Genomic DNA, 27,981 nt, shown 5'->3' with positions numbered 1-27,981 from the left:
ATAGTCCTATATATATATAGGACACATACTGCATCAATTTTTCACAATCTTCAAATGCATCTTTCATCTGGCAGTATTAAAATACCAAACCTCATTGGGTTTCAATGGCAAATTAACATAACTTCCTGACACTTTGACTCCCCCTGCTGAAGCATACTATTAATGACCTTATTCCTTCAGGAGTACTGCACATCACTTTCATAAATATAGCTTCCTTCCTTCTGTGGAAGCATAGACATGCTATTTGATCCAAAGATGCATGACAACTTTATCCTTCCAGGAGCACTGCATGCTCTTCTCGCACTGGGACTGAGATACTTAGTATCTACAATGTTCTTTGGCATGAACAATTGCCCATGTGTGCAAAGTTTACGAGGTACGGAACCTGGTCGTTTTCAGTATGGGCCTCTAGCGATGTGCTCGACTGTCTCTGCTGACATCTCAGGAGCAGGTGGAAACGTCAGTCAGTGCTTTGTAGGTGGTTCCTCATGGCACATCTATTGACAGTTGATCTCAACTTCACGTTTGTATCACATTCTCTCGCCACCCATTCCCTGCTGCCAGTAGATTGCAGAGACAGGTTTCTTTCCTTGGCAACATAGCAGAAGCCTTGTGGAATGATAAAAGATTCATGACATTCAAAATAGGTTGGGCCGGCACTTTGTCATAGGCTCATCACACGGCCTCCACAGCTTTTCCCATGTTATCTTTCCTTCTTCCATGATCCTAAAATATCCACCAACCTCATGTCCATTCATCTGCTTCTGTGCCCCTCTAGCTCAACAGGATAGAGCATCAGATATACCTAGTTTTGGCATGATGAATGGCTGCTTTAGGAGAGGTCATTCCTTGCTGCAGAAAATAGATTCCAATTCTTCTGAGGTTGTGAGTTCGAGCCTCGCGTGGGGCGTAACAATCTACCATCATTTTTCACATCCTTGCAGTGGACCCAATGCATAATAACCAACCTGCCCACCAGACATTGACATCTCTCGGGCTTGAAGGGCAACAATAATATAACGTCCCGAGATGTTGACTGTCCCAAATCATGCTATTGATGACCTCATTCCTGCGGGTCCGCTGCACATCACTTTACTAGTAGGGGTGCGTGCGTTCTTCTCGTGGCGGGAGAAACACTTTCGATCACTTTCGGCCCGATCAATCGCTCAGATGCACGTTGAGATAGCGGAACGCCTAGGCAACTAGGTACGGACTGTTGGGATAGCAATCCCGAGCGAGTACGAGAACGTACTCGAAGATACGATGCCAGTCAGCAGCAGCTGACTTGGATCGTGATCCGGACTTATTTAGTATCTCGTAGAAAGATCTCGAAGTAATACGAAATGTATTTAAGTAGAACGTTTCTCTCTCGAGAGGCTAATACTAATCCTCTGTTACATTACTCTGCTCTCTACTTACAACACGGACGAATGATCTTTAAAATTTAGACATATCTCTTTCTTATAGGGCATAGGGCTTTAGCTTCACGATCGCGATGCAAGACACTAAGTTTGATATCCAATCCGTCGTTTTGGTATTTGCGAAACTCTTTGTCAATCCCCAACTCAAGTCCTTCCTTCCCTGGCCCCGATATATCCAGGGCGACGGCCGACAAGATCCTAGTGTTCCATCTCAAAGATACCATGTCTAAGAAAACATGATCAACGAAAGAACAGGGCTTTTTTGATAGCACTGATATGAAGATTCGCGAGGAGAGGAAGAAAGCTTTGCCGAGTAGAGGGATGGGAAGCCAAGAGGTCAATAAGGGCTTTGAATATGTGATCGTAGCCGGTGGCCCAACTTTGTGTTTTGGAAAGTTTGAGAGCGTTGATGTGTGGGGTTGCAATGGAGAATGTCAAAAAATAATGTCAGTGAAGATGACATCGACGAGCTCGAGTGATACGAGAGAACATTGTGGGTGTTGGACGAGGCTCGGAAGACCTGGGAGAGCGTCATCAGGATGAAATTCATCCTCGCTGGGAACGAAAAAGGAATGACTTCGTGATTAGGGGGTGATGGTTAAGTGATTACACTGCTATGACTGAGCGATAGCGAGCTGATGGATCGTACTCTTCACCTCGAGAGGAGACTGTTGCAGGATGATGCAAGTACACGAAGCTATGCTGGAAACAGCCTCAGAGCAATGGAATCACCCCGCGAAGCCTGCATGTTGGAGGCATGTTCATAGTCAACTGCACCGTTGCATTGGCAAAAGTCAGTCAGTCGATTCTTCAACAACATCTCAAGCAACCGCAAATTCACTTGACCCTATCTCAAAGGGAGGTCCAAAGAGTCCTTTCACACAAAAAAATCTTTCCCATGTAAAGTCTCTGAATGATGACACTTTTGCCCGTGATTCATGGTCGACTCCCGAATAGTCTGGACCAGGTTCACACCCTCTCTCAGTCAGGCTTTTGCGGTTGTGCCCGCGGCTGAGAAGCATGACGTACGTTCAGGTTGGTGATCCAGAGGCGAGAATGACTGTTCCATGGATCCAGTTGATAACCCACTTCCACTTTTTCTTTCTCTTTCTTTTGCAAGGATTTTCAAATCTCATATTATCGCGCTCTCATCAAGAAATCTTCGCACACTGCGATGTCGTTTCCAGAAAATCCTCGTGTTCAGAGAGCGCGGACCTTGGCAGAAAACAGCACACAGGTAAAGTTTACTGCAGATGGTAAGAGCGTCTGCGAATTTATGAAAGTTGGGCACTGAAAGCTCGATATATAGACAAGGAATAAATATTTCCAGTAACACACAGTGCTCATGCGCCACAAGCCGTTCCCCGCCGCCTCGCAGTTGCCGTTAAATCACTCTAATCGTCGACCAAGATCCAAGTCAGATTACACGCATGTTAAATGAAATAATGTACAAAAAAAATCTCCTTTGTATTTCGTTCGATTATCACCCATATAATAATCACACCTTTATCAATAGTTTCCCAATAGTCTTCCCGCCCGTCAAATCCTTCTGTGCCTGTCGGACAGACTCTGCCGTGAAAGGATACTCCTTAAAGATATTGATCTTGAAAACTCCCTTCGCGATGAGGTCGAATACCCCAGTGGTGTAGTGATACTTTTCTTCCGGCGTCACGATATAATTACCCATCCTAGTAAAAAAGAAAATATATCAGAAACCCCTTCGAAAAAAAAAAGAAAAAACAGGGAAGGACATACGTAGGGCGCAGGAGGGCAAAGTTCCCACTTGTCAGCACCAACGGAGACTTTGGCGGAACGGCGCCAGACGCGTTACCGACAGACACCAGCGTGCCTTTTCGCCTCAGCAGCTTCAAATTATTATCAAATCTACACAGTTTTCCAAAATCAGAGTGAGCAAGGGACAGGCAGGCTAACCAGCGTAACTCACGTGTCTTTCCCGACCCCATCAAAAACCGCATGAACACCTTCACCCTTCGTAATCTCCAGCACGCGTTCAACCGTATCTTCCACAGGATAAAGGATAACATGATCAGCACCGTTGGCTTTCGCAAACTCGGCTTTCTCCTCTGTCGACGTCGTACCGATGACAGTGGCCCCGCGGTGCTTCGCCAGCTGGGTCATGAGCAAACCGAGGCCGCCGGCGACGGTGTGTATGAGGATGACGTCGCCTTGCTTGACGTTGTACGACTCGGTGAGGAAGGTCAGAGCGGTGAGGGCCTGCACGCCGCACGCGGCGGCGATGTTGGTCCCGATGGAGTCTGGGACGGCGTGCGCTTTTGTCCAGGGGACGGAGACGTACGTCGCGTGCGCGCCCAGCCCGTACTTCAATCAGATGGGAGTTTTTCCGTTAGTGGGCCTTGGGTCTTGGGGGGTAATTAGGGTGTGATACGCACGACGAGGACTTTACTGCCTATGGTGTAGTTCCTCTTCTTGTAATCGGGGTCGTTCAGGACGGTTTCGTCGGTTGGGAGGGCAGCGATGATTCCTGCTGATTCTGTTCCCAGGACGGCGGGGAATTTTTCAATGGGGTACAGCCCTTTCCTGTGACGACCGCGTGAGAATGAGGGAAGAGATTCTGATTCATAGATGTACAGACCGATAATACGTATCGATAAAGTTGACACCAAAGTATTCCACCTGAAAGATGTTATAGAGAATATTCTGGATTATACCGGACAAGAGACATACCTTTACAACGATGTCCTCAGGATGGACTTTTGGAAAAGGCAGTGTAGCCTTCTCGATGACATCAAAGTCTCCAGTCTGAAAGCGATTGAACAAAGGTCTTGCGACGAAACAGAGCCTGTAGAGCCTGCCTTGGATATCGCAACTGCATCTACGGTCGTTGGTAGAGACATGGCAATGGATAAGGTCTGGGAAAACGGAAAAGGAATATCAAACGAATTCGTCATTGTTGTTGCGTCATATATATAAACGCGATCGCCTATGACGTCATTCCTGTATGTATGTAACCGGACCATTATCCCCCATCAGGAAGGAATTCAACGCCCGTTTTTGCGAGAGTCATGTGTTTCGTCGAACACTCCAGCATATTATTGCGCATCCGCTCTCTGTTAGATAGAAAAGCATCATTCGCACACTCAGCCGTATCTGCCTCGAAGGGAGGGAGCAAGCCGGCTCTTTGTCCAAGAAATTAATTTGAACATCAGATATCAATAAACCACAACTTCCTATTCGACATCCAAAAAAAAATCTCTGTCGACTAGAAGAAGCTTGGGGATCGGCAGAACGCTCAATCAAAGCGTGTGAGCGTCTGCCGGTCGGTATTCGGTTCCAAATTGGGTCCTTCAAGATTGATTGAATTACAATCGACGATCACCTCGACCACCACACCACTCCCACCCCCAAATCCCAACAAATCACACCATCATACCATCATTACCCAAACACTACCATTACACTCAAAAAGATAAAATAAAATACACTACCCACCAAGGGGAGGTGGGGAATATACCTACACTAAACTCGTCCGTAAAAAAAAAAAAAACAAAAAGCAAAAATATAAAGGGAAAGAAAAAAAAAAAAGAACGCAAAAAGCAAGCAAATGATGGTGGTCAACTCAAGTCCCAAGGTCCAAGGTCCCAATTCCGAAGTCATTGAAAAGTCGTCGTAGCCGCATTCGAATACCGATGGAACTCCTCCGCCGAGACCCAAGGTGCAGCGCCGAAGCTCCGGAACGAGTCTGGGCTCTGGATGATGGAGAACGACGGGGAGGAGAGGTTCTGGTAAGAGGACGCGGGGGAGAGGTACGGGCCGGAGCCGGGGTAGGGGGGCGGAGGAGGGGGCGGGGAGAACGTCAAAGTCGCCGTGGAGGCGGCGTAGGGGCTGCTGCTGTACAACGATGCGGCATAGGCCGTGCTGGGCGCGTACATGTACCCGGTCTGGGGTATCGCACGTGGAGGCGTACGCGGTGGTTGGGGGCTGAGGGCATATCGGAGAGGCACGAGCGGCGGCTCTTCTTCCTCCTCCTCCTCCTCCTCATCATCATCCGAATGTTCGAACCGGCCCGGGCGCACTCCGTAGTGCCTCACCTCGCCATTCGTGTTCGCCAATGGCCCGTCCCAAGGTGATCTTCGCACGCTCGGCGCTCGAGCTGGCTGTTGTGGCGTTGATCCTGTGTTGGTTTCGAGGCTGTCGCATAGTATAAGTTTTTCTGTCAAGATGTATAATTTTTTTAAAAAAAAGTTGATAGGTGCGCACCCGTGCCAGGTCGGAAGATCCTTGTTGTTCTCGTCTACAACGACTATTAAGATCTCTGGAGAATCAGAATCGTATCCTTGTCCTTCGTCTGATGTATGCGTGCTTGAGCCACTGTCAGAAGCTGTTCTGGAGCCTTTGGAGTGCCTAGAATCGGCCGAAGCCATCCTGATAAACGCCGACGTTCAGATGCGTGAGACAGTCCCGTATGAGTCCTCTGAACTTACCTATGCTTGCTCCTGCGGTGCTTGCCTGCCAATCACGAATAAGGAGGAAAGAATAAAACGAAAGTGAGCTCTTATTCACCTGAAGGAAAAAAAAAAAAAAAAAAGACCCATCGGTCAGTACAGCAGCAAGACCAAAAAAAAAACTTCTTCCCCCCCAAACTCAAACTCACCTGCATGCTGTGCTTGATCCGAACGTGAAGATGATGATAGATCTAGCGAAAAGGTTAATTTCCAAAACCAGAGAGGCGCCGAAAGGACATTAGTTGGACATACCAGTCGGTGATTTCCTGTGGTGTGTACACGGGTTACAATCGATGCCGGACCCAAACAGTAGAGTACGTACAGATCCGGGTTCACGAGTCTCAGTGGCACTGTATTCAATTTGGTCTTCTGTCAGCGGGAGAAGCCAATCACGGCTGATGACCGACGGACTTACACGGGTCGTGGACGGTTAAGCCGTTAATTGGTCCAAGGAAAGGTAGCGATACGACACTATCAGAAACTACAAGAGGAATGTCTAATAAGAGCCGTCAGGGCTGGAAAAGAAAGGAAAGGAAAAGGAAAGGAAGCGATCGACAGTAACGCATGGACTTACTCGGTCTCGCCGTCAGAGGGCCACCAGAAGGTGGGGGCTCATCTACTAGTTTGAGTGCTGGCGGTTTCGGTAACGGTTTCATTGCGGTGGTAGGTGTTGGCGATTGGGGGGCTTGTTTGACATTGGCAGATATTGATGATGATGATTGGCGCATGAGAGGAGGGGGAGAATTCGGGAGGGGCTTGTTGATCCCAAGCTGTTGCGGGGAAGCAGATGGCGAGCCTGCGGTACTGGTACGGGGGAGGGCCACGTTCGTGAGAGTGAGCATTATTATTTTAATGTGTTCGACAAAAGAAACACGCACGACAGACGCTTGTACTCCTTGTCGAGATTCTTAACGACCCTCTTGAACTCGGAGTCCAAAAAGTCGGTCTTCCGTTGGCCTGACCGATAATCAGAGGATCAGAGAAACTCGGGCCCCATTCCATTAACTGTGGGCCATGCATACCTTTCTGACGATGCGCCTTGGGCTAAATAGCGAAATCAGCCCCCGACAATACGAAAAACGGACCAAGACGCGACGACTACTCACGATCCCCTTCCACGTCTTGTAATAATCAACAACTTTCCGGCCGCCAGCTGTATACGTCGAGAACGCGAACACGACCGGATTGAGATTGGGCAACTGCGCTGCTCGCACATCGACTGTGCTCCTGCAGGTGAGAGGGGGGAGGGGAAGGATTAGGTAAACAAAGTCAGAGGGGGAGGAGGCATGGTTTTGTGGATGGACTTACCCAGCATAACTTCGAACGATACTCGCTGCTTCGTCTCCAGCGACGACCTTGAAGCGCCCGCTGCCCCCATTTTCGCTCCCGCTCCCGCTCCCGCACTCCGCCAGGCCCCGCAGGAAATCGTGGTCGTGGTACTTTGAGAGCTTGTGTCGGTGCTTGTCGTACAGGGTGCCCTCGTCGGATGAGGAGAGTGCGCTGGAGGACGACTTGGGTGAGCCATCGACGTCGGCGTTGGGGCCATCGTGTGGAGGAGAACCAGCCTCGACGACGATTTCAGGAAGTGCCGGTGTAAGAGGTGGTGGTGGTGGTGGTGGTGGTGGTGGTGAAGACATGCCTAGCGCGCAGTGAATAGACAAAGACCCCGACTAAATACTCCTGCTCATAGCCAGCCAGCCAGTCAGCCAGCCCAATACCCTAAGGCCACCCGATATGTCCAAGTCAAGCCAAAGTCTTGTTAGGAAGAGTCACCAGGGTGGTGACGGTCGTAGTCGTGGTAAGAGTGAAAGAATGTGAGAGCGCAATAAATATGAACAACGGAAATCCGTAATCTAATATCGCTGGATGAAGAAGAAAGAAGAGGGGGACGAGCGGAGTTTTAAGACAAAATGTATCACAATGGATCGCTCAATCATTCATGCCGTCATCCCACATCCGTTCCCATCACTCCCTCCCCCCCACCCCCGGAGGTTGCCATTTCTGTTATTCTTGTCGCGTTGCCTCCGCAAAGTACATACATGTTTCATATCGGATGTAGCAGAAACACAATCGTTGTCAAGGGCATTTAGTAGTACCTTTTTGACCATTCCCCAGCGCTCAGGTACCCAAAAAAAAGGACACAAAATGCCGGCTTTCCCAGGACCTCGCGCTCGTAAGCATGGTGGAGCGGAAATGGGCGTCATTCCGGGTTACGCAGTCAGCGGTAAGAAAATCTCTCCTATGTACAGTGGGCTCAAATCAGGTGCAATGCGGAGGCCAAAACTCACCAGACAGACTTCGGCGCATAACAAATTCCAGAACCTTAACTTGAAAAATTATAAAACTTCATCAAGGTGGGTGTAAAGATAGAGAGACTCCCATGTCGTCGGCAAGTTTTGGGACCGAACTGACAACAAAGTTAGCAGGTCATCCATCCAACAGCGCTAAACATCATACATACATACCCCCCGCGACCCCGAGAGAAATTGCTGCGGCTGGTCCGTAGACGGAAAAGCCCAGTCCCGAGCGAGCGAGATTAATAATAAAGCACTTTTCTCCCAAGAAAAGCGTTAATGGCCTGTCGACGTGATAGGAGGAGGCGCTTTACGGACCCATAATAATAGCATCAGGACCGAAATAAGCAACAAATGAAAAGGCTGTCGGGGCTAAATGATGCGACAAGGACGCACCTTGAGGAGGGTTGATGACAGTAGCAATGTTACTCTATGCAGCAGAAATCTCCAAAGCGATAGGTCGGCCCAATTTGCAGGCCTATCTTGCGAGAATGAAAAAGGACTGAAAGATTTCGGCTATGATTCGGCAACTTATGAGTCATGATTCGAGCGCATGTGCTAACTCTTGATTATTTTCTCGCTTCGTTTTTTACTTCACTCACGGGGACAGAAAGCCATGGCTGTGAAAAAAAAAAAAACATCAGGGCCCTCGAGACTTTGGCGAGATAAGCTGCTAGATTCGAGCTTCATCTAAAAAAGAATAGCTCTGGTCCACCCGACTACATCTCAGGGATTTCATGTGCCTTGGACGACGCACACGCGTACCATGCCCGATACCTTACCTCCGCCCTCGCAGCAAAGAGATCATCAGTAAAGAGCTCAGGGGCATCTCGCCCTTCCCTAGCAAAACAAAACTTTTTGAGTAAAATCTTCCGGCCGGCGAGGTAAAAAAAAATCTACAAAGAAACGGTAGTCATCAGAACCCGGTGACCATCCATCCAGATCATCATCAAACCACACCTTCTGCGAATCACAACGATCCGAAATCTTCAGCGCCAATCGATACTCATGTCTTCCATTTCCCGACGCCACTCGTTATGGTCATTACAATGCACTGCGGTATACGATAGCGTTGTCCATGCTAGATACAAAGAAACTCCGAGAAATAGGGTATATGGTTATATCTATCTAGCATCAGCGGCAGGAAAAACAACAAAGATAAAAAAAAGAATGATCACTCACCAAACTAAGCTCCAACGTCCAGACGCGTCGAGCCCACAGCTTTATATCGCTCTGTCCTTCACCCAGTGCCGGCAACTCCACGTCAATCCCGTCCCACCAGCATTTGCGCTACAACCCAAGTCAGCCCAACCAACCCAAAAGAGAGCAAAAATAAAAAATAAAAAACACACAGCAGGTTTTCTCCAAAACAGCAGCAACTTCTGTGCGGTCGCCATCTGATGGTAATCTATATCAACTGGCGTCTCGCTATTCGGATGATGTTGAATTCCCGTTTTGAGGAGCACCAGGGCTATGGAGGATATACAACACCGTGACGGCTCGAGAGCCCGGAACCCCCACTCGTCTTCTCTATCAAACCCACTACCCAAAAAAAAAAAAAAAAAAAAAGTTCCGGTTTCAGCCACCCTACTACCACCTCCATCAAAACATACGCACCTCATACACAACATATCAATAAGGTGCTGCTCCGCAACGTTATTCTCCTTGTTCACATTCCGCTGCAGCGCCGTGAAAATATTCCGTTTCTCCATCAAATACTGCCCACACTGGAACTTCAAATCCACCATAGGCTGGTTCGCGATCCCATTCGCGTCCGTCGCCGCCTTACCGTTCTTGGGCGGTATAGAAAAATACTCGAGCTCCTCCCGGAGGACGATGATCGCCTGCTTGGAGAGGAGCGGGTTCTGCGAGGGCGGCGGGCCGAATTCGGGTGAGGGCGGCAGGTCTTGGAGGTGCTGCTGGGCAGCGAAGAGGCCGGGAGAGCTGGACGTCCCGTAGAATGTCTCGGAGGCATTCCTGAAGAAAGACAGCACGTATTGGAAGCAGTCCGGGTCGAACTGGAGGGGGGCGTCCGTCAGTTATTTCATTATTATTAAGCCACCCTGGGCGCGTGCATGCATGCATGCATGCGTGCGACGTACGTCTACTGCATACACTTCTTCCTCTTCCTCGCCATCGCCACCATCTACGGCGACGCTCTGCCGGCTCAGCACCAGTCCATTTGGAAACAGGCATAGCAACACAGATTCCGGAAGGTTCATGATGGTTTCCCGGTCGACCTCGAATCGTCGCCCTCGTAGATCCAGTAAGAGTCGTGTTAGCAGTTGCGGCTGGAGGGTATGTGCCGCGACAGGCGTCTGCGATACTTGCGTTATTGGCGACGAAGATAGAGATACAGCCGCCATCGTGGATTGTTGGGAACTCGACAAGAGAAGCAGCAGAGACGGAAACAACGTGCCTTTGTTTGCATTTGATTACTTTGGAAGCCTCAGCTGCGGTCCGGATTCCAGAATGAAAGCCCGACTCCAGAATGACATGTTTGCGTATCCTAGGTAAAAATTGAGCGTATTACTCGTCGATATATCCATGGCCTGTTCTGATCCTTCCAAGTTCATTCATCACATATTCCTGCAGACCATTAATAGGATGGAGAAATTCAACTGAACCTGAGCAAAAGTCAGAAATGGCTATCAAAATTTGGGGATTCCGACTACTAGCATAATATCTACTACCACTTGCCGACGAGAACAAAAGCGAAAAAGAGAGTACCAGAGCTTCGATCCGTCCCAAAGTCACCCATACCATCCAAACACTCGTACAGACAAACAGAACAAAACCACCTCCAGGCTCACCATCTCAAAATCCCACGGCACTCACATAAATCGCAGAGGGAGTTCTACAACGTCTCTTTATTAAAAAAAAAAAGTCAGTCAGCTATTAACACATACGCTACGAAACGAGTGGGGTGACGACAACGACGACGACGACGATAATGATGATGATGATAGATGGATGGAGAGAAAAACGTCAGGTATCATTAAAAAAAGGCATTGCAAGATCAAGTCCACACAACGAGAGCGAAAAAAACAAAAAAAAAGTACGTCCGTAAACCACAAGGAATACGTTTAATTGTTTCCAAAACCGTGCTGAGGCGCCGCAGCACCAGGCGGAAGACTAAACACCGTCGAGTTTCGTGAATACCTATTCTGAGGCACTTGAGACGAAGACCGTCGTCCACCAGCTGGCCTCGATACACGACGGACACCTTCAGGGGGAGGCACAGGCCCACTGTCAGTCAATCGCACACCGCCACGAACAGCACCACTCCGGTATCCGCCGCCGCCGACTGTATCCTCCGATTCCGCTGGTGAGTACAGATGGTTGTGTTCATCGTAAGACGTAGGTGACGTTGTCATGGTATAAAATGGATTGCTGCTCCCGCTCCCACTTCCGCTAGGCCCTTCCACCGATGAAGTGTTGCTCCGGAAACCCTGTGTTGCTAGACGAGGAACAGGTGATTCGTATCGCAGCTCTGGCGGAGGTGTAGAATAGCGCTTGGACTGTACCCCCGTCGACGTATTATTACTCGACTCGTACGAATCGCTGTATTGATCGGCAGATTGTACACTCGGGACAAGCCGAAGGTTGGAACCAGATCCTGCCGCGTCCAAGTACACGTTCTCTTCACTCGACCGCGACACTCCAACGGACGACGCAGCAGATGACGTCGTTGCACGATTTACAGAAAGAGGCGCAGGAAGCATGAGAAGCGCATTGCTATCATGACGCTGTCGTGGGGAGAAAGCGGCAGACTCCACCGTGCTACCATCGTATGCCGCAGAGGATGGATGGAAGGTATCCGAATTCGAAGCAATAGAGTATCGATTACTATCCGTCCTGCAAAAAGAATCAGCAACCGCCCTTTACAGATGAAAAAAAAAAAAAAAACATGAAGCATACCTCCTCTCATACGTAGAGTCCCTCGACTGGGTCCCACTCTTCCATCGACGCTCCCTCTCAAACTCGGCCCATCTCTTCATCACAATATGCGTCGAATCAAACTCCCCCTCTTTATCCCCATGAGCACCCGTTTTATCACCAACGACTTTCCGGGTCTGACCCCAAGAGAAGTCATCAAAATGCCAAAAAGCATACGCAGGGAGAATACCGTTCCAGACGGGGAGCGACAGGAGGTACACCAACATCCAACCGATATACGCGATCTTGCGGGATGTGATAACGATCAGGACACCAGGAAGACCGAGCACGATGGCGAGTAGAATAAGCGGGATGGTCGTATTCGTGCCTCCCGGGATGATGGACACGATAATGAGATAAAGCGTGAATGCGATGGCAGCGGGTAGAACAAGGGTACCAGCCAACTCCATACCAACGACGAACTGCATCGAGAAACAGAATGTACCGCACAAATCCCGTACCAAAACCAACTCGAACAGATTGTGAATCGTCGAGTTGATCCATCGTCGACGCTGTGAAAGCAGGATGCGGAAAGTATCAGGGACCACCGTCTTGCAGACCGCCTGCGGACAGAACACGTTTTTACGTTTAGGGAAGGTCTTGAGCATGAGCGTGGTAAGATACCGATCCTCTCCCAAAAGCAGAAGATTCTTCTTGTGCAGGGTATCGACGACATTTTCCGAGTAATGTTCCACGATATCCGGGTTAGCCATGATCGGGACCCAATAACCTGAATCGCCTTTCGGAGCCTTGATCCTGTACATACTGAAACAACCCGGCAAACAAGTGACACCACCAAACATCGACTCGAAAGCCTTTGTCAGATGGTGAGAAATGTAGTACTCGAATACTACAAACAAAACCCCCAATCAGCCATCAAAATGGAATAGAGACTTTAAAAAAAAACAAATAAATGCCTTGCATCATGGTCACAAACGTCTCAGCCTTGTTCGCAATCTTAGTCTCACCACACAAGCCCATAATCTCCTCATCGCACACCATGCAAGATACCATACGCGTCAACGAATCCGGGAAGACCTTCGTATCAGCGTCGACACAAAGCACAAGTTCGTACCGATCCGGACTGACACCCGTTACCCTCCAAATCGAGTTAAAGAACTCGTACTCAAAGGTAGTCATCCGTTCATCGAACATCACCTTCTGCATGAAGGCCATTAACACGATTTGACTGTCCCGTTTTCCACGATTACCCGGTTTGGCTTCGTTGGCTTCCAGAGGATTACCGCACTTGGCGACCAAGACCATAGGGACACGCTGCTGCTTCGACCTCTCGATGGTAGCATCATCATAATCGTAGAACCCAGCATACACCTTGGCCATGTTATGCTTCTTGTGTCCGTCAGCGATGGCGACATAAGAGTGCGGCTCAACATCGTCCGCCGCGATGACGAGGTCCTTCATCATGGACAAACAGATGTCCGGAGTTGTCTTATCATTCCCATCACCCTTGACCATTCCATCAGCGATAACCAAAATTAGCTTGTGACTGTTCGGATAATCCGTCGTGGCCAAAGAATCCAGGGTCGTGCGCAAACCCTCTACGGATTCTGAGTAAGCCGTGACCAAACATATGGTATGCGCCAGAGGGAAATTGAACGGTTCAAAGTCATGAGGGGGCTGGGGAACGACGTTATGCAGAGGGAAGGGACACGGGCTCTCGATGAACGTGCTACGATCGCCCAAAGAGACCACGCTCTTTGACGGACGGTAACTAGCAGAATCCGCCGGAGCTTTCCCAGTGCCCTTCACAGACGGCGCATAAACCGACCTCTTGTAATTCGAAGACGACGAGGAATCCAGCATACCGTACGCAGTCGTGGGTCTACCGAGTGTATTCTCAGCAGGTGTGAAGCGAGAAGTACTGGGCAAGAAGCCCTTCTTATTGCTCCGAAGACCATGCTTGCTGACGTTCGGTCGATACTCGCTGGGAGCGGCCCGATAAATATCATTAGTCCAGTTTTCGATTTCCTGCGATCGCTGCATGCGTTGGTCGTATGTTTCCTTGGGAAAGTTGCCCAGTCTCCACGAGAAGAACCACTGGAACAACACAGCCATGCCGAAACGAATGACAACCACTCCAACAATGAAAATGAGCGAAAGGTATAAAACGACATCGGATGCAACGCAACCGATACTGTTGGTATCGATAAAGCCGATGGTGATGACATCTTGTAAGCAGTGACCAATATCTTCTTGCTTGGTGCGCATCAACATCATAGTGAGATCCCGACCATTGTATGTACCGTTGGCTGTCTTCATTTCGTCGAAGATTGACGGGTAATCTACTTGGGCCCCGCTGAGCCAGTTGAGAAGGTTAAGATCAAGGACATTCCTTTTCACTTTTTCAATAACAGCTTCATACCATATAAATGCTGCTCACTGTTCATAAACCGCAAGATTTCGAGTTGTACTGCGAACGTCATTCCATGTGAAATAGACCTCGCCCTGGGCCTTCATTGATTTGAATTCCGAACGGGCGGTCGAATTCGCATGACAATTTGTCGAATCCTCATAGTCCGTAAGGTTAACACCCGATGAACCGTCCTGATCGAAAATGTTGCACGGGAAATACCAGTCGAGGGTGTCGCCGCTTCCAGTGATGCTAGACGATGATGCCTTGGTAATGATACCGAGACAGTTCTCGTTTGTAACTTGGAACAAGAATGACGCATCGTTACCCGCCAAGCCCGGCCAGTCGTCGAGAATGGTCGTCTCGCCATTGAAGGTGCCAACTGCGGGATGCTTGAATGTGGAAACATCGTAATCATATCCGTGGATGGTGATGGAGCCCTTGCCGATGTATGAGTCTCCGATGGCACCTCCGTGGTATCGATTGGCCGGTGTACCGCAGACGGACTCGGTGAACCCGAAAGTGATGTATCCAACACCCGCCATGAGGATCATAATAATGCTAATCAGCCCCATCTTTTCCCTCCAAGCGCGCTGTTGTTCGGGACTCCGCAGACCTGATCACTGAATGAGATAATAAATGTATATGCAAGTAGAAGTAAACTCACCGCATGCTCGCATTAGAGGAGTAGGGATCCAGCATGTCAACAGGTAACAGTATACCATCCATGGTCCCTTTGGGCCAGGTGCAAAGTCGCCCAGGCACCCCGTCCTCTGCTTTTCCTGTGGGAGCATGGGTGACTGCGATGGCGAGGTAACTTGCCGCTTCCGACGCAACGTCGTGCCGCGCTTGAACAAGGAAAGACCTGACTCGTGCACATCCTCGTCGCGACCAAGAATTGACTTTCCTCTACGCAAGTCCGTCTGAGGATAGTTTCCCGTTGCTAATCCGAGACTATTGAGAAGGAAGACTTTGCAAAAAATTTACACTCACTTGAGGGTATAACGCCCAGTCTGCCCGTGCCCTCTTCTTCCAACTGGGCGACATGACTTCGGTAATGCCATTGCCTGTGGCCAGGCTCTATCTTTTCACGGTCAGGCCTCACAAGGCTCTTTTTCCTTCCCACCCTTGCTGGGTCCGCACCATTGTCCAATGCCTCTACGTCCGCTGAAAACTGGTTGTTCTGGTATGCCGATGGCAACGAACGCTGACGCTGCTGGTCAAGCGCGCTATGGCGGTCGCCCTGCTCTACATTTTGAAAGGATACGTTGCCTCTAGATCCCTCTGAGGGCAAGAACTGGTTTCGCGGGGGTTGCTCCTGCGAGCTGTGTTGGCCAGGACGAGCTGAGCGTGGCGGTCGTCGCTGAGTGGGAAATTCCATGATCGAGGATTAATTCCTGCCTCGAGCAGGTTGAGTGAGACAATGAGCGGCGTTCGTTAAGAGAGTGAGCCACAGCAGGGCGGTGAAGGTCTGACAATGACAAATGTCGACGAGGACGAGTGACTGGAGGTGTCTAAATGTGGAAGCTTTGTGACAAAATTTAGCCGGGCTTTTCGGCTGGCAACTAGGCCCAGAATGGAAACTTCCCATCACGACGGGCTAATGGTTTCAATTACAAGAGGTCAGGTCCGTATGCTTTTTAACAAACGCAGGATTTCTTTGTGGCGTATTTATTAGTGTTCCTCGTCCTTCAATCACTACAGGTTGATGTTCTACAGCTTGAGGTTGTCTTTACGTTGGGCCTTGGCAGCTCGGGGGAAAAACACACCCATCTCTGTGGGAAACAAAAGCGGGAGTTCTGTTATACCGGTACCGTCGCCATTCTCGACGACATGTGAATTGTCACACTCTCGTTACCACTTTCTTGGACATTTCACTCGCACCCCCGGTAATCACGTACCTTCGTAATGGACAGAACCTGCAAGGTCATTGTCGAGAGCATGGGGTTGACCACCCAAATATAAAGTTACCTCTACTTCTCCGAATTCAGCTATGACGTCCAATGAACCGGGTAGAAAGAACCTGATGAAGACACTGCTACAGATTCCCTCAAGGTCATGCAAGAGCGCCACTGTAGATTTGCACGTCATTATCGCCACTAGTTCTAGATAGAACGGAGATTGTCGATAGTACATAGAAGATCCCCTATATCAGAAATTCGAGGGACGCGGAGAGCACCGTACGATCGTCATCCACTAGTACATAGGTAGAATGGTGAGCATTGTTTTTTTTTCAACGTATACTCCGCTGACGGGAGCTAGCCTAATCCCGCAAAGCGCAAAGCCAAGTGAACTCCGTACCCTCCTCGATTCGTGTTCCACTACCGTGCAAGGGCAAGACAGTTATTGTTTGTCTCTTTTACATTGAGTGACGATCGACCCTGGCAAACAAAACAATATTCAATAATTATCACGCAAAAGATGTATACGGGGAAGGGATTCGCACCTAGATCTGGAGAAAGTGGGTCTCCGCTCAGAAGTCCCGGCGATCACAGCATCAGAGTGATACGAGGCTCGGTTAAATGCTCCTTTGGGTGCATTGAGAGAAGAAGGGGGTCAGAATCATCCGGGGGGGGGAAGACGCAGGAAGTAGCCTAGCTCAAATCGTATTCGAGAACGAGGGCAATGACGGAAAGTCATCGGACAAGCCTCAGAGAATCATCGATTAGGTGTGCTTCTCTCACAAATTACCGCATTATTGCGTTAATGTTGCGTACTCCATCGCAGAAGGAGTGGGGCGGGAGACAGACAGACGGGGATCGCTGTGCTATGTACCTCCAATATTAATTCTACATTCTCTCCGTTTAGTGGCGTGTCCCCCACGCATGGACGTCCCCGGGTAACAACCCGAAAGAGCAACCATCACGGACAGAAAGATTATCACGATCGTGATCAGGCGGTCGGGACAACACCAGATAGAAGGGGCATCGTCCCAGAGCTTGGACTAAGTAGTAAATCTTAGCCACACAATCGTCGTCATGAAGTGGAAGGCATGATGTCGTGATGTCGTTAAGAGAGAAGACCAGAGAAATGCAACCGGCTGCCCCACATTCCAGCTGGAACGTGTTTACGGAACTAATGCCACATATGACAAAAAGGGGGGGAGGCAAAGGAGTACCTTTAGCTTGGGAAAAACCAGTCGCGTACCAGCGAAGGAGGGGGGAGGAGAAGGAGGCCAGGGAAATATATAGGCAATAGGAAGATCTTCACTTTATTTTAATAAATCAGTCGCAATAGACAGACTCACCGCTTTGCACGGCGGTGTCATAGGAGGAAGCTGAAACCGAAAAAAACAGCGATTTCCTATTGGGGACATTTACTGCCGCCTTGCCACGTGCCGAGCTAGACGTCTCGACCCTTGCCCTTCTTTCGTTCGCCAACGTTTTGTTGCGCTGTCTATTACTCTGCAGGCAGGAGAGCCACTTTCCATCGTCGCCAGCGACGACGAGCGTATTGGGAAAACGGATACAGGTACTCTCGCCTTGCTTCATATGCCATCGCTTACTCAATTGTTGGCGGTGCAGAAGTCGTCAGATTCCCGCCATGCCTTTGCTTGGAATTTTTTCGAAGAAAAACAAGGCAGCGAGGAAGGGTGACGTGACGAGGGGCTCGCCCAGCATCAACAGCTTGAATTCAGAGTTCGAATCCGCCTTGTCATCGCCGACGTCCGAGTACATACACACGGACAGGTCGCTGCCGTCAAGTCCGAGTGGGCGAGACCTCCTGCACCCTCGCGATGCTGCAAGACCTTCAGTTATGAATGTTTATCCATCAGCGGGGGCCTCGTCGAGCAAGCTTCGTCTTCCATTTGGTCGGAAAAAGATGGCAGCATCATCCTCGACGGTCTCGAACTTGACAGACTATGCCGGTGATGGGGCGCGGCCAGGGTACCTAGGGGGACTCAACAGTGGGGCGATGTCAGATGCGGAGGCAGATCCTCACCGCCTTGTACCACCACCGACGAAGAGGTCCGTATTCGCTACCTACGGTGACCCACAAAGCGCGCTATCCACGCGCTCTTTACCCAGTGATAGACGATACCCTCATTCAGATTCTCCAACGCCTTCCAATACTCAAAAACGACCTTTCTTTAACTGGTCGAAATCTCAGAATTCTACACCGACGAAATCAGCTTTGCAAACGGCGAAACCTGCCGCTTCTTCGCCACTCTCTCCGCCAATCGACGCGGAATCTTCTTTTAATCTCAAGTCCTTCCGTCACGTTCGTCCGCCATCACCTGCGCGTTCTACAGCATCCGCGGCCTCGTTGCAGCCACCGGCGGTACCGGTAGTGCGTCCTCGGAATGCCAGTACTGCCTCCGACTCTTCACAACGTATATCTGTAGCCGCCTTTCGAGAAGCTCAGGCCCGCAGAAGCGCTGCAGGATCCCCTGTTCCTTCCTTTAGGTCAATCAGTCCAGGGCCACAGCATGATCAAGGTAAAGGACTGCCCAACGTTCCACCTAGTCCGCGGCAGCAACCTCCTCATGCTAGAATCGCGTCAAGATCGGTGAGCCGAAACCCTCTGGACGGTCGGAGGCTGTCGTCTCTGGTATATGATTCAGATTCAGATGAATCAGCTTCATCGTCAGAAGTCGACTCTGACGATGGTCGTGCTACGAAGAGTAACCTTGGTCGCAGACGTACACTTACGCAACACATGAAAGCAAGAGGTGGGAAAGCCAGAGCCACACAGTCCGAAATTGGACATGGATCCTCTTCCTCGTCTCACGTACATTCTCGCCCTCCAAGACAACCTCCTCCCCGAATGCCCGCGTCGGTGTCGAATCCGGACGTTCGCAAGCGTGCCAGCTTGTCGACAAGCGGAGCGTCCCCCAGTGCTCCAGCACAACGAGCGAGTCTAATTGCCAATTCGAATCCTGGTGCAGGTATGGTTTCAGACATTGATTCATGCTTGCGTCTCTAATGCAACTACCTGCCAGACTCCTCACGACAGTCACGGCACATACGTGAAGCTTCTTCCGTGTCTAATCCTCCGGCTACAGTTCGTCGTAGCATTGTCGTCTCTCAGGATTCCGATACGTCTGATTCAGAGGATGATGCGCCGCTCGCTTCCCTCGTTCCCCCACGTCGCCCAGGTAGTTCCATGTCCCAGCAATCCAACCGTTCCCAATCTTCTGCTCGCGCGATAAAACCTTTGATTGACATTAATACCCTCACGGGCCCCAATCGCCGTCCCCTTGAGTCTGGGCCCAATACATCTGCCCCTTCGCCTGCATTCACCCCTGGCAAAACCCTGGTCTCGTCGCCCGTGTCAATGACGCCACCGACACTGCCTATCACGTCAACCTCCCCTCCCGCTCCATTCGTCTCCCCACCAGGTTCGCCAGTGAAGGCTGCAAGGACCTTGAGCGTGGACCCTTCCCCTGTTGTCCCACAGAGGACGATTCCCGTGCGCAAAGAGACGGCGGAGTCCGCTGTTAGAGAGGGTCTGAACGAACGTCTCGGCAAGGTAATGATGAGTTCAGCAAGTAGTGCTGCGTCCTTGAGTTCTGCCACGTCCTCATCTGTTCCTTCTGGCAGACGCAGCACCGCGTCTTCAGACCGTGTTCAAATGACTCCTGCGAGACCGGTGCAGACACCCACGCTATGGACAGATCCTCCCACGGATCCGCACAGCACAATTCGACAAATTGGGCACCGTCGGACGTCTAGTGATAATCCCTCGGTGCGAACTCGATCCACGGATGATAACATGGATGAATTAGCGCGTATGCTGGGAGGCGGGATTCGGCTGATCAGTAAGAATGGCGAGGAAGAGGGCGAGGAAGAAGAGGAGCTCACTAAGAAGGTTTTCCCTGGGAAGAAGAAGAGCTTTCCGGGAATGAGGGCGGAGGATGAGGAGACGACGGAGGACGAGATGGACGAAGAAGATTCTGATGATCAGACGGAGGGTAGAGGGAAGGCGGCGCCGCCTCCTGAGTCGATCTCTCCCCCGATTCCTATTCTTCGTCGTACACCAGTACCGTCTTTCAGCGTCACCTCTCGTCCCCAGCAACAGAAGGGTGCTGCGAGTATCAGTGGTGTTGATGTATCCCAACCCCGGCAACGTAGTAGTACTGTCATTCCAGCCAGTCCAACGACAGCTTCTTCCGATATTCCTGCAAACAGTACTCCTGTCAAGGCTACTCCCCCTCCTCTTCCACTAGCTCGTGCTCCTCCTCCGAAGAATACGAAAATCGCGAGCGCCTCCGTGCCTAATGTACCGAAATCCGCAGTTCCTAATTCCGCAGGTAATAATTCCAGGCCGCGCAGCAGTTCAATGATGCCTTTGATGTCGATCCCTGCGTCACCAAAAGTAGCAATGTTCCCTGTACCTACGAAGCCTTTTGCTACGCTGCGGGAGAGTCCAGCGAGTTCTACGGGCGATTCGAGCAGTGGACGTGCTCCGTTAACTCCGAGGGATGGAAGCGATATTGCAAGTACGACCAGCGGACGTGAGTCCAAGGGGGAGCAATGGAGTGGAGGCGCTAGCGGTCTGGGGTTGGGTCCCAAGGGACATGCAAAGCGTCGTAGTGTCAGCTTTGAGGATGACGCGGCTGTTCCGGGTAAAGGCAAGAATAAGCCGGAGGATGACGAAACGCGAAGGCGAGATCGACGGAGAGATGAAGCGAAGGCTGCTATTGAGGTGTGTGTTTTTTTTTTTTTTTTTTGGGTTGTCGACGCTTGTGAATCTGAAACTGATATGCTTTGCTTTGTTTTAGCTGGGCAATGTCATTAATGGACCTGGACCTATCGTTGACGACGAAGAGGATACGCCTATCGGCCAGATAAACTCTGCGCGGATGAGTACATTGGGACCGGTGATGGGTAGGCCGATGTCTATGCAGATGGGATTCGGTGGGCCCGCACCTGGTTGGAACGGGTGGCCGCAGATGGCGATGGGTATGGGCAACCCTGGGATGCTCAGCCCCGCGCAGTTCATGGGGCCTACGCCTCCCCCTGGCGATCCTGCCTTTTTCGCTGCGCACCAGCAAGCTATGATGTATGCAAAGCAGACTTATCAAATGGCGGTGGCGCAGCAGGCTATGGCTGCTGCTGGCGATGAGTGGGAGCGTACCTCTGCTATCGGCTTTAACAGTGGGGGGAGCATGTACGGTGGTGGTCGTGGTGTCCCGTCGATGTATGGTATGGGCGGTGGCTGGTCTTCTGCTGGCTCGATGATATTCCCTTCGGCCCAGTCCATGTATGGAGGTGGGGCACGGAGCGAGTATGGTGGTGGTAGTGGTGGAGGTCGTGGGACCGCTTGGAATTCTTCGCAGAGCGTGTATGGAGAGTCGTTTGGCAATCGGCGTAGGACTGGTGGTGGTGGTGGTGGTGGCGGTCGGGGAACGGGTGGTAGAGACTCTGCGTACGTCCCCCCGGTGCCGCCTGTTCCTTCGCAAGCGCAGCGGCCGTCGATGGTTGGTGGACAGGGTGTTACGAATCCCAGGACTCGAACTGTCAGTCAGCCTGCTAATCCAGTTAGACCCAGCAGCGGCAGTAATAGTCCACGAAGGCCCCCACCGTCGAGCTGGAAAGCTGGAACATGAACTTTTTTTTTTTCCCTCCATTGTTTAGGGGTCTCCTTGACGTTCTTTTTCTTTTTGGATTTATATCTCTTCAAAGCTTGTTTTTGTTCTCCCATTATTTTTGGACCGTTAAAACTTTATGAGCCAGCAGAGAAAGGGGGAACTGAAATGTACCCGCTCTGCTGGAAACCCACCCTGCCGTCATTATTAATAGCATACTAGGACAGTCTAAGTACATCAATTGTATTCTTTACTCACACATTGAACATAATACCCCAGCACTTTTTTTTCCCTTTATCTCTTTATCTCTTACGTTGGAGGGATAAGGACTCGGACTTGTTATCGTTCTCAATGCGACGGAGTAGGATATGGCGTTCGTTCTCGCTTATCTGTAGTGATACTACTGAGCTGCCCTTTGTAAGTAAGTGTACTTGCCCACATCTTGTTCCGCCACTGTACGGTCCTTTTTTCGTGATGATAAGCCTCCATTTGTGGGTTATTCATAGGATCATTTGAATGCTTGCTTGCTATCTTCTTATCGGTGTCGGTGTTGGTCTTTTTTCGCTTTTGCAGGAGAATAGAAACAACGACACTCACTTGGGCTTGGCGAGCCGATTTGGAAGATGTGCTTGCTCTCCATTGCGGCAGGCAGTTACAGTCAGTCAGTCAATCAATCAATGGAGAAAGGACCGTGCGTGGGTTGTTTTTTTAGAAGAAGTCTGAGATATGCGATAGGCAACACTACACTAGTTTTTTTCTTTTGCGGGCTTTTAGGTCCGAAAAATATATGGGAGGGACGTGGACCGGCGAGGGTTTGGAACGAATATAATCCTCCATCATGATGCATGATGAGGGTTCATGCACACGTGTCCGACGCCACGCGTCTGAAACCAACGCTTTGAGGGCTGCTGCTGACCACAGCATTGAGGCATTGAGGCAAGGGGGGGTGGGAAGCCTACAACGAGGGGTCGAGGGTGCTGGGACCCGTGGGCAAAGCAGAAACGTTCTTCCGGCAAACAGCTTCTCCCCTCCCCCACTGCCCGCAAGAAGACTTTAGAAAAGGTATATTTTTTCAATAGAGGGTATGTCATCGTCTAATGCAATGACTAGAAGACTGGAGCAATGCTTGCAGCCTATAGGGCGATATGGATAACTCCTACCTTTAGAACGCGAACGTACAACATGAAACGGGGAACCCTCAAAAGCAATACATACTACGTAACATAATATATGTAACATGCAAAAAAATACAAGACCATTAATAATAGTGTCATAATCCTGAAAGTAGTATCGATGTGTATACAAGTAATAGACATTACAGTAGGTAGGCGTCTGCATCTGTACACCGAGGTCTAGGTGTTCGTGAGTAAATAATAGCATGGAGTGGTGCAGCGACGATACGCTCTGCTCGGGGTAACAGAGATTAGATATGTGAGCTGCTAAGGTGACCGGACCCAGATAAGCCAGCTGATTGTATGGTAGAAGGGATATAAAGCGGGTATCACAAGGTCTGTTATCAGGGTCGTTGCGCAGCAGCATTCTCTTTGAGTTTCGCCTTGTCTATTTTCCCGTTCCTTCAAAAACAGAGAGTCAACGAGGATTCAAGCAATGACTTTTCTTTTTTTTTTAAAAAAAAAGGAGGACATACTTTGTCAGCGGAAGAGCGGATAGCGATACGAATTTAGACGGTACGGAGTATCGGGGAAGCATTCTGCAGACGGCATCTCGGACAGGAGCAATACCGACCGAGGGAGGAGTGTAAAAACCAAAGAGCTCGTCACCGACGAGAACAGCACAAGCACCAGTAACGTCGGGACAAGTAAGCATCGCGGCACTGACACCATCCAACTCGACGCGAAATCCCTAAATCGTAATCAGTATGCCAGGAAAAGTGAACCACAAATAACACGCCCAGAACCCACTTTGATCTTGACTTGATCATCAACGCGACCTAGATGGTCGATGGAGCCGTCATCCCTCCACCTGCCGATGTCCCCGGTGTTATACATCTTCCTGGGTAAAAAAAAAATTTAGGATATTTAGCGGTTGATAAGAAAGCAAGGTGCCATCACGTACCTGCCGCCTCTGAAAGGATCTGCCAAGAACCTCTGGGACGTTAGGTCATCCAATCCGAGGTACCCTTTCGAAACACCATCCCCGCCAGCCCACATGATTCCGGCAGTTCCAACAGGTACGGGTCGAAGATAGTCGTCCAGGATATAGACACTGTTGTTAGGTGTCGGCTTCCCTATGGAGAGAGCTGTATGGGGGATGTGACGGTGCATGGTATTGACAATAGTAATCTGGAAAGAAACGTGAGACTTTGACATAGCGTCGGTACACTCGTACGCACCTCTGTAGGTCCACAGCAGTTGTAGAACGTTGTCTGCATAGCCCATTTATCCGCCAACGATTGAGGGCAAGGTTCCCCAGCAGTAGCGACGACACGTATATTCGGGAAGTCCTTAGGATCATGGGGAGCCAGTATGGAAGGTGTGGCAATAACAACATCGACCGTCTTCAGGACCTTGATCCAGTCGCACCGATGCGGTCCTCGCAGATACAGAGTTCCCCCGTTCATCAAACAGCCAAGGGTTTCCCATGCACACATGTCAAAAGCAACGTTCATGAGTTGCGCAACCTTGACTCCCGGCTTGATACCCAGATTTCCCGGGGCCAGGGAAAGCACTAAATTTCGGTCAGGACGACGCGCTTGAGTCATAGATATGGTATGACGACGCACAGTTTACGACATTGGAGTGACTCACCATTACTCCTTTGGGTTTTCCCGTAGTACCTGTGCCATGAAAAATGAGAAATATGTTGCAAGAATTCAAACCGATGTGCATACCCGAAGTGAATATAATGTAGGCTGTGTCAGTTCTTCGCGAAATAGGGCTGTCAAAGTCGACGTATCCATCTTGTGCTTGTTGGATTACATCAATGATGTCTTCCAAGCACCCATGTGGATGGTTCAGCATAGCCGCCCGAGCAAGGCACCCTTTTGATATCAATATGTAGGAAGGATCGGCAGTGTCCATGATACCCTTCAGGGTATCATCGGTTATGACGTCTCCGTCTAAGGGAATATACGCAGCGCCGGCGCGAAGAACCCCAAGGATAGCAACCACCTGAGGAATCGACCGCTGAACGACGAGGCCAACAAGAGATCCACGACCAACGCCCCGAGACCTTAGATATGAGGCAAGGCGCAAAGACAGCCTATCCAGCTCCCCGTACGAAAGGCAATTACCGAGGTGGTCCACAACAGCTTCTTGCGCGGGATCGATAAGCGCAGAGACTTGAAAGGCACTGTGGATGCTCTCGAATCGTACTTCAACACGGGGACCAAAACTACGGCCGGAAACCAGAGACTGTGCGGATAGAGGGGAAAGAGGTGACTTTTCAGATATCTCGCAATGGTCCCTTACAGTCCGTTTTGACCATTGTCGTGATGCTGCAAGAAAGTATCGGCCTAACAAAGCGAGCAGAAAACGGTGTATGGATCGAAGGCCAGAACCGAAGAGGTTCGCCGAGTCCATATTGAAGGTGATAGTCGTAGTCGGATACTGAATCTATGCAACGGTCTTTAAAGGCATTGGGAAATTGTAAATCGCGCGCGCATCATGCATCATAATCATGATATTACCCTGTTCAGCGGCGGTCCATATCAATGAAATACAGATGTACAAAACAATGATCGAGATCTTACATGTACGAGGACCCTCAAGGACCTCACTGATTCAAGAACGGTCGAGGCGAGCTGCAATCTTGCGACATACAGCAGAAAGCGGTACACTATCTGTCCTTTATCAGTGTTTGCGAGTCACGACATTGATGGCCGAGGAAAACATGGGCGCTGTTGTAAAACCCAATCCACTATAAACATATATTAATAACTCGCCACCTTGCGGATCATCGTCGCTTTCGTGTTGCTGTTATGGATACGCCACCTAGCTTAATCGAGGTACAGCTAAGCGAGACGCTTGCGTATGCAGCATATCCAGCTCGGCACACTTCTACAGCTGAGGAATCACCAATACAGTGCCGTGCGTGAGTTCCAGTTTCCGACTATCATGGAGTCCTGAAGACCTGGCAAATGTACGGGCTGTATCAGAACTAGCTGGGTACCAGTGTTTCAAAGAGATAAGTATCAGCGTGCTGCGCCCCGGATTTGCAACGCCGCTAAATGACTCCGAGAGACCTAGACCTCCGAGTCACTCAGAGAGCCAAAGCCAAAACCAAAGCCGAAGGTACGCACTGGTCCGGTGGCGTCCACACAGCTACATATAAGCATCGGAATGATTAGGACGAGTCAAAACGCGCAGTGTTTACACCTCAAATTCGGATGGATAACCGACAGAATTTGCATAGCCATCGAGTGAAAGTAGCACCTGCTTCCGGTGTCTATATATATGCTGGGGGGGGGGGGGGGGAAGGGGAAGAAAGCTGTGCTAATGATGTAACAGTTACACTGCTTGCTCTGAGACATAGGCTCTGATAAAAGACACATTATCATAAGCACATATATCGTGAACGTGACAGGTACATACTCGACACGTTCGCGGTTCCCACAGATCCTGACAACGACAACAAGCTAGTGCTACTACGTTCCGCTTGATAAGTGCAGCGTTTGCGGTCCAGAAATGCCTGAGCCTGCCTGGACAAAACAATTTGCCAATAATTGAATAAAAGCTGAGAGGGGTAAGAAGGACAAAGCCACTCACGGTGTAGACTTCCGTTACGGCGACTTGTCGGGATAGCAGCCACGTGCAAGGACCTATCCGAAAAACTAAGGAATGCACCGCCACGCAGGGTGGGAATATAGACGCTGGAGCTGCGTAATGGGTGGCTGAATGCAGGATAACGGTTCCTGTCCATGAGGTAATGTACAGTGACGACGCAGGCACAGCAACAAGGAGCTGTGTATGAAATTCGATGGTTCGTGTTGAAAGGAAGTCGATATGACCAACGGAGCCGATCTATGTATCGTTCAACATCCCTCGAGATTTATTCAGCCAGAGCGCGGATGCACGACCAAGATTTTGTCCGCCCACGTCTCCGACAATCCGACGGTCGGCAGACCATAGGAGAGGACCTCATACGGTAGATCGCAGGTCGTTTAACCTTGAGAGCTGAAGGATGTTCTATGAAAAAAAAACAAATCAACTACCCTATTCAACAAAAGCAGAAAGAAATATACCAGTAAGGATGAAGCCGATGTGTGCTAACAGCTGTCTCGGCTTTTCGGGAAAGTATCACAGCTCTTGCATACAGGGCTCAAAGTGCTTGAGAATATTGACCCTCGTCAGAGAATTGCATGGAGGTTTTCGGAGTTATGCGATCTTGAAAGATAGTCTTCCACGATTATTGACGCGTTGGACGATGTCCCCCAGAGACACTGAAAGATGATACTGAGAATAGAGATGGATGTATTCTCACATGCCTTGTTGTATCCCATGGGCGTCGTGTATGCGCTCCATGAAGTCGAGATTCTCAAGTCTATTTAAGTGTCCTCAGCGTGGAGACCCAGAGTTCATAGATGCCAGTAAGAAAAGAAGCAAAGAAGGGCCAAGGGCGGAGATTTTGCATCAACAGATGGTTCTGACATCTAGAAAATTTAATGCGGGTTTCTGACTCGGATCCAGCTTAGCAATCGAGGACGCGACACCGGTGGCTATTTCAAGACCACATCAACTTGCGATGGGCTATGTTATCGCCTAGGCTGCTGTTTGATAGAGGATCTGGGCAAAACAACGGGAAAGAGCTGATGGTCATTTGGACACAGCCTGCATTAGATCGTAAACGATAGACGCGCAGTCGAACACAAGACCGGCCCGGACTCGTATGGTAATGCCGTAAATGGATATACAGTTGACTATCTCACAATGCATGATGTCAAAATGCATAATTCTGACAATGCATATGGATTGGGCTGGAA

At 50.0% G+C, this 27,981-nt stretch overlaps 8 protein-coding genes across 8 annotated transcripts; 2 read left to right on the top strand and 6 right to left on the bottom strand.

The window, feature by feature from the left end:
* Positions 1–651: 651 nt before the first annotated feature.
* BT62DRAFT_264428 (uncharacterized protein) lies at positions 652–1,097 on the top strand. The gene has a single exon (XM_043180290.1). It carries the CDS (start codon positions 721–723, stop codon positions 958–960), a length of 240 nt encoding a protein of 79 aa, XP_043045254.1. The 5' UTR covers positions 652–720; the 3' UTR covers positions 961–1,097.
* A 296-nt stretch (positions 1,098–1,393) lies between these two features.
* Positions 1,394–1,906, bottom strand: BT62DRAFT_925934 (uncharacterized protein). Its single transcript, XM_043184910.1, has one exon. The coding sequence runs from the start codon at positions 1,643–1,645 to the stop codon at positions 1,445–1,447; it is 201 nt and encodes a 66-aa protein (XP_043045253.1). The 5' UTR covers positions 1,646–1,906; the 3' UTR covers positions 1,394–1,444.
* A 920-nt stretch (positions 1,907–2,826) lies between these two features.
* Positions 2,827–4,326, bottom strand: BT62DRAFT_925932 (NAD(P)-binding protein). The gene is made up of 7 exons (XM_043184909.1): positions 4,256–4,326; positions 4,128–4,202; positions 4,036–4,076; positions 3,833–3,980; positions 3,367–3,761; positions 3,177–3,305; positions 2,827–3,109 (listed from the first exon to the last, which is right to left on the bottom strand). The coding sequence occupies exons 1-7, from the start codon at positions 4,295–4,297 to the stop codon at positions 2,920–2,922; spliced, it is 1,020 nt and encodes a 339-aa protein (XP_043045252.1). The 5' UTR covers positions 4,298–4,326; the 3' UTR covers positions 2,827–2,919.
* Positions 4,327–4,587: 261 nt separating this feature from the next.
* Positions 4,588–7,795, bottom strand: BT62DRAFT_990210 (uncharacterized protein). Its single transcript, XM_043190211.1, has 11 exons — positions 7,214–7,795; positions 7,012–7,132; positions 6,928–6,949; positions 6,784–6,862; positions 6,480–6,709; positions 6,321–6,401; positions 6,228–6,255; positions 6,158–6,171; positions 6,055–6,096; positions 5,885–5,909; positions 4,588–5,825 (listed from the first exon to the last, which is right to left on the bottom strand). The coding sequence occupies exons 1-11, from the start codon at positions 7,540–7,542 to the stop codon at positions 5,054–5,056; spliced, it is 1,743 nt and encodes a 580-aa protein (XP_043045251.1). The 5' UTR covers positions 7,543–7,795; the 3' UTR covers positions 4,588–5,053.
* A 1,278-nt stretch (positions 7,796–9,073) lies between these two features.
* On the bottom strand, positions 9,074–10,614 carry BT62DRAFT_925930 (phosphatase activator). Its single transcript, XM_043184908.1, has 6 exons — positions 10,302–10,614; positions 9,817–10,217; positions 9,552–9,741; positions 9,382–9,489; positions 9,160–9,323; positions 9,074–9,095 (listed from the first exon to the last, which is right to left on the bottom strand). Exons 1-5 carry the CDS (start codon positions 10,563–10,565, stop codon positions 9,318–9,320), a joined length of 969 nt encoding a protein of 322 aa, XP_043045250.1. The 5' UTR covers positions 10,566–10,614; the 3' UTR covers positions 9,074–9,095; positions 9,160–9,317.
* Positions 10,615–11,285: 671 nt separating this feature from the next.
* BT62DRAFT_881655 (glycosyltransferase family 2 protein) lies at positions 11,286–15,890 on the bottom strand (the record flags this gene model as incomplete). The annotated part of the gene is made up of 6 exons (XM_043182678.1): positions 11,286–12,057; positions 12,121–12,980; positions 13,033–14,491; positions 14,540–15,125; positions 15,177–15,452; positions 15,503–15,890. 6 exons carry the CDS (start codon positions 15,888–15,890, stop codon positions 11,286–11,288), a joined length of 4,341 nt encoding a protein of 1,446 aa, XP_043045249.1.
* Positions 15,891–18,052: 2,162 nt separating this feature from the next.
* On the top strand, positions 18,053–22,061 carry BT62DRAFT_915593 (uncharacterized protein; the record flags this gene model as incomplete). The annotated part of the gene is made up of 6 exons (XM_043183951.1): positions 18,053–18,799; positions 18,855–18,947; positions 19,003–19,018; positions 19,074–19,397; positions 19,452–21,157; positions 21,234–22,061. 6 exons carry the CDS (start codon positions 18,053–18,055, stop codon positions 22,059–22,061), a joined length of 3,714 nt encoding a protein of 1,237 aa, XP_043045248.1.
* Positions 22,062–23,248: 1,187 nt separating this feature from the next.
* BT62DRAFT_263841 (acetyl-CoA synthetase-like protein) lies at positions 23,249–25,974 on the bottom strand. Its single transcript, XM_043180288.1, has 8 exons — positions 25,753–25,974; positions 24,892–25,690; positions 24,784–24,837; positions 24,394–24,728; positions 24,117–24,343; positions 23,963–24,053; positions 23,689–23,903; positions 23,249–23,614 (listed from the first exon to the last, which is right to left on the bottom strand). Exons 2-8 carry the CDS (start codon positions 25,580–25,582, stop codon positions 23,557–23,559), a joined length of 1,671 nt encoding a protein of 556 aa, XP_043045247.1. The 5' UTR covers positions 25,583–25,690; positions 25,753–25,974; the 3' UTR covers positions 23,249–23,556.
* Between the last annotated feature and the right edge of the window lie 2,007 nt (positions 25,975–27,981).

This window comes from Guyanagaster necrorhizus (genome assembly GCF_019112545.1).
Source record: "Guyanagaster necrorhizus MCA 3950 unplaced genomic scaffold BT62scaffold_2, whole genome shotgun sequence".
NCBI classification, from domain to species: Eukaryota; Fungi; Basidiomycota; class Agaricomycetes; order Agaricales; family Physalacriaceae; genus Guyanagaster; species Guyanagaster necrorhizus.
Note: the sequence above shows the minus strand (reverse complement) of the source record. Positions and strands in the feature narration are given on the sequence as shown.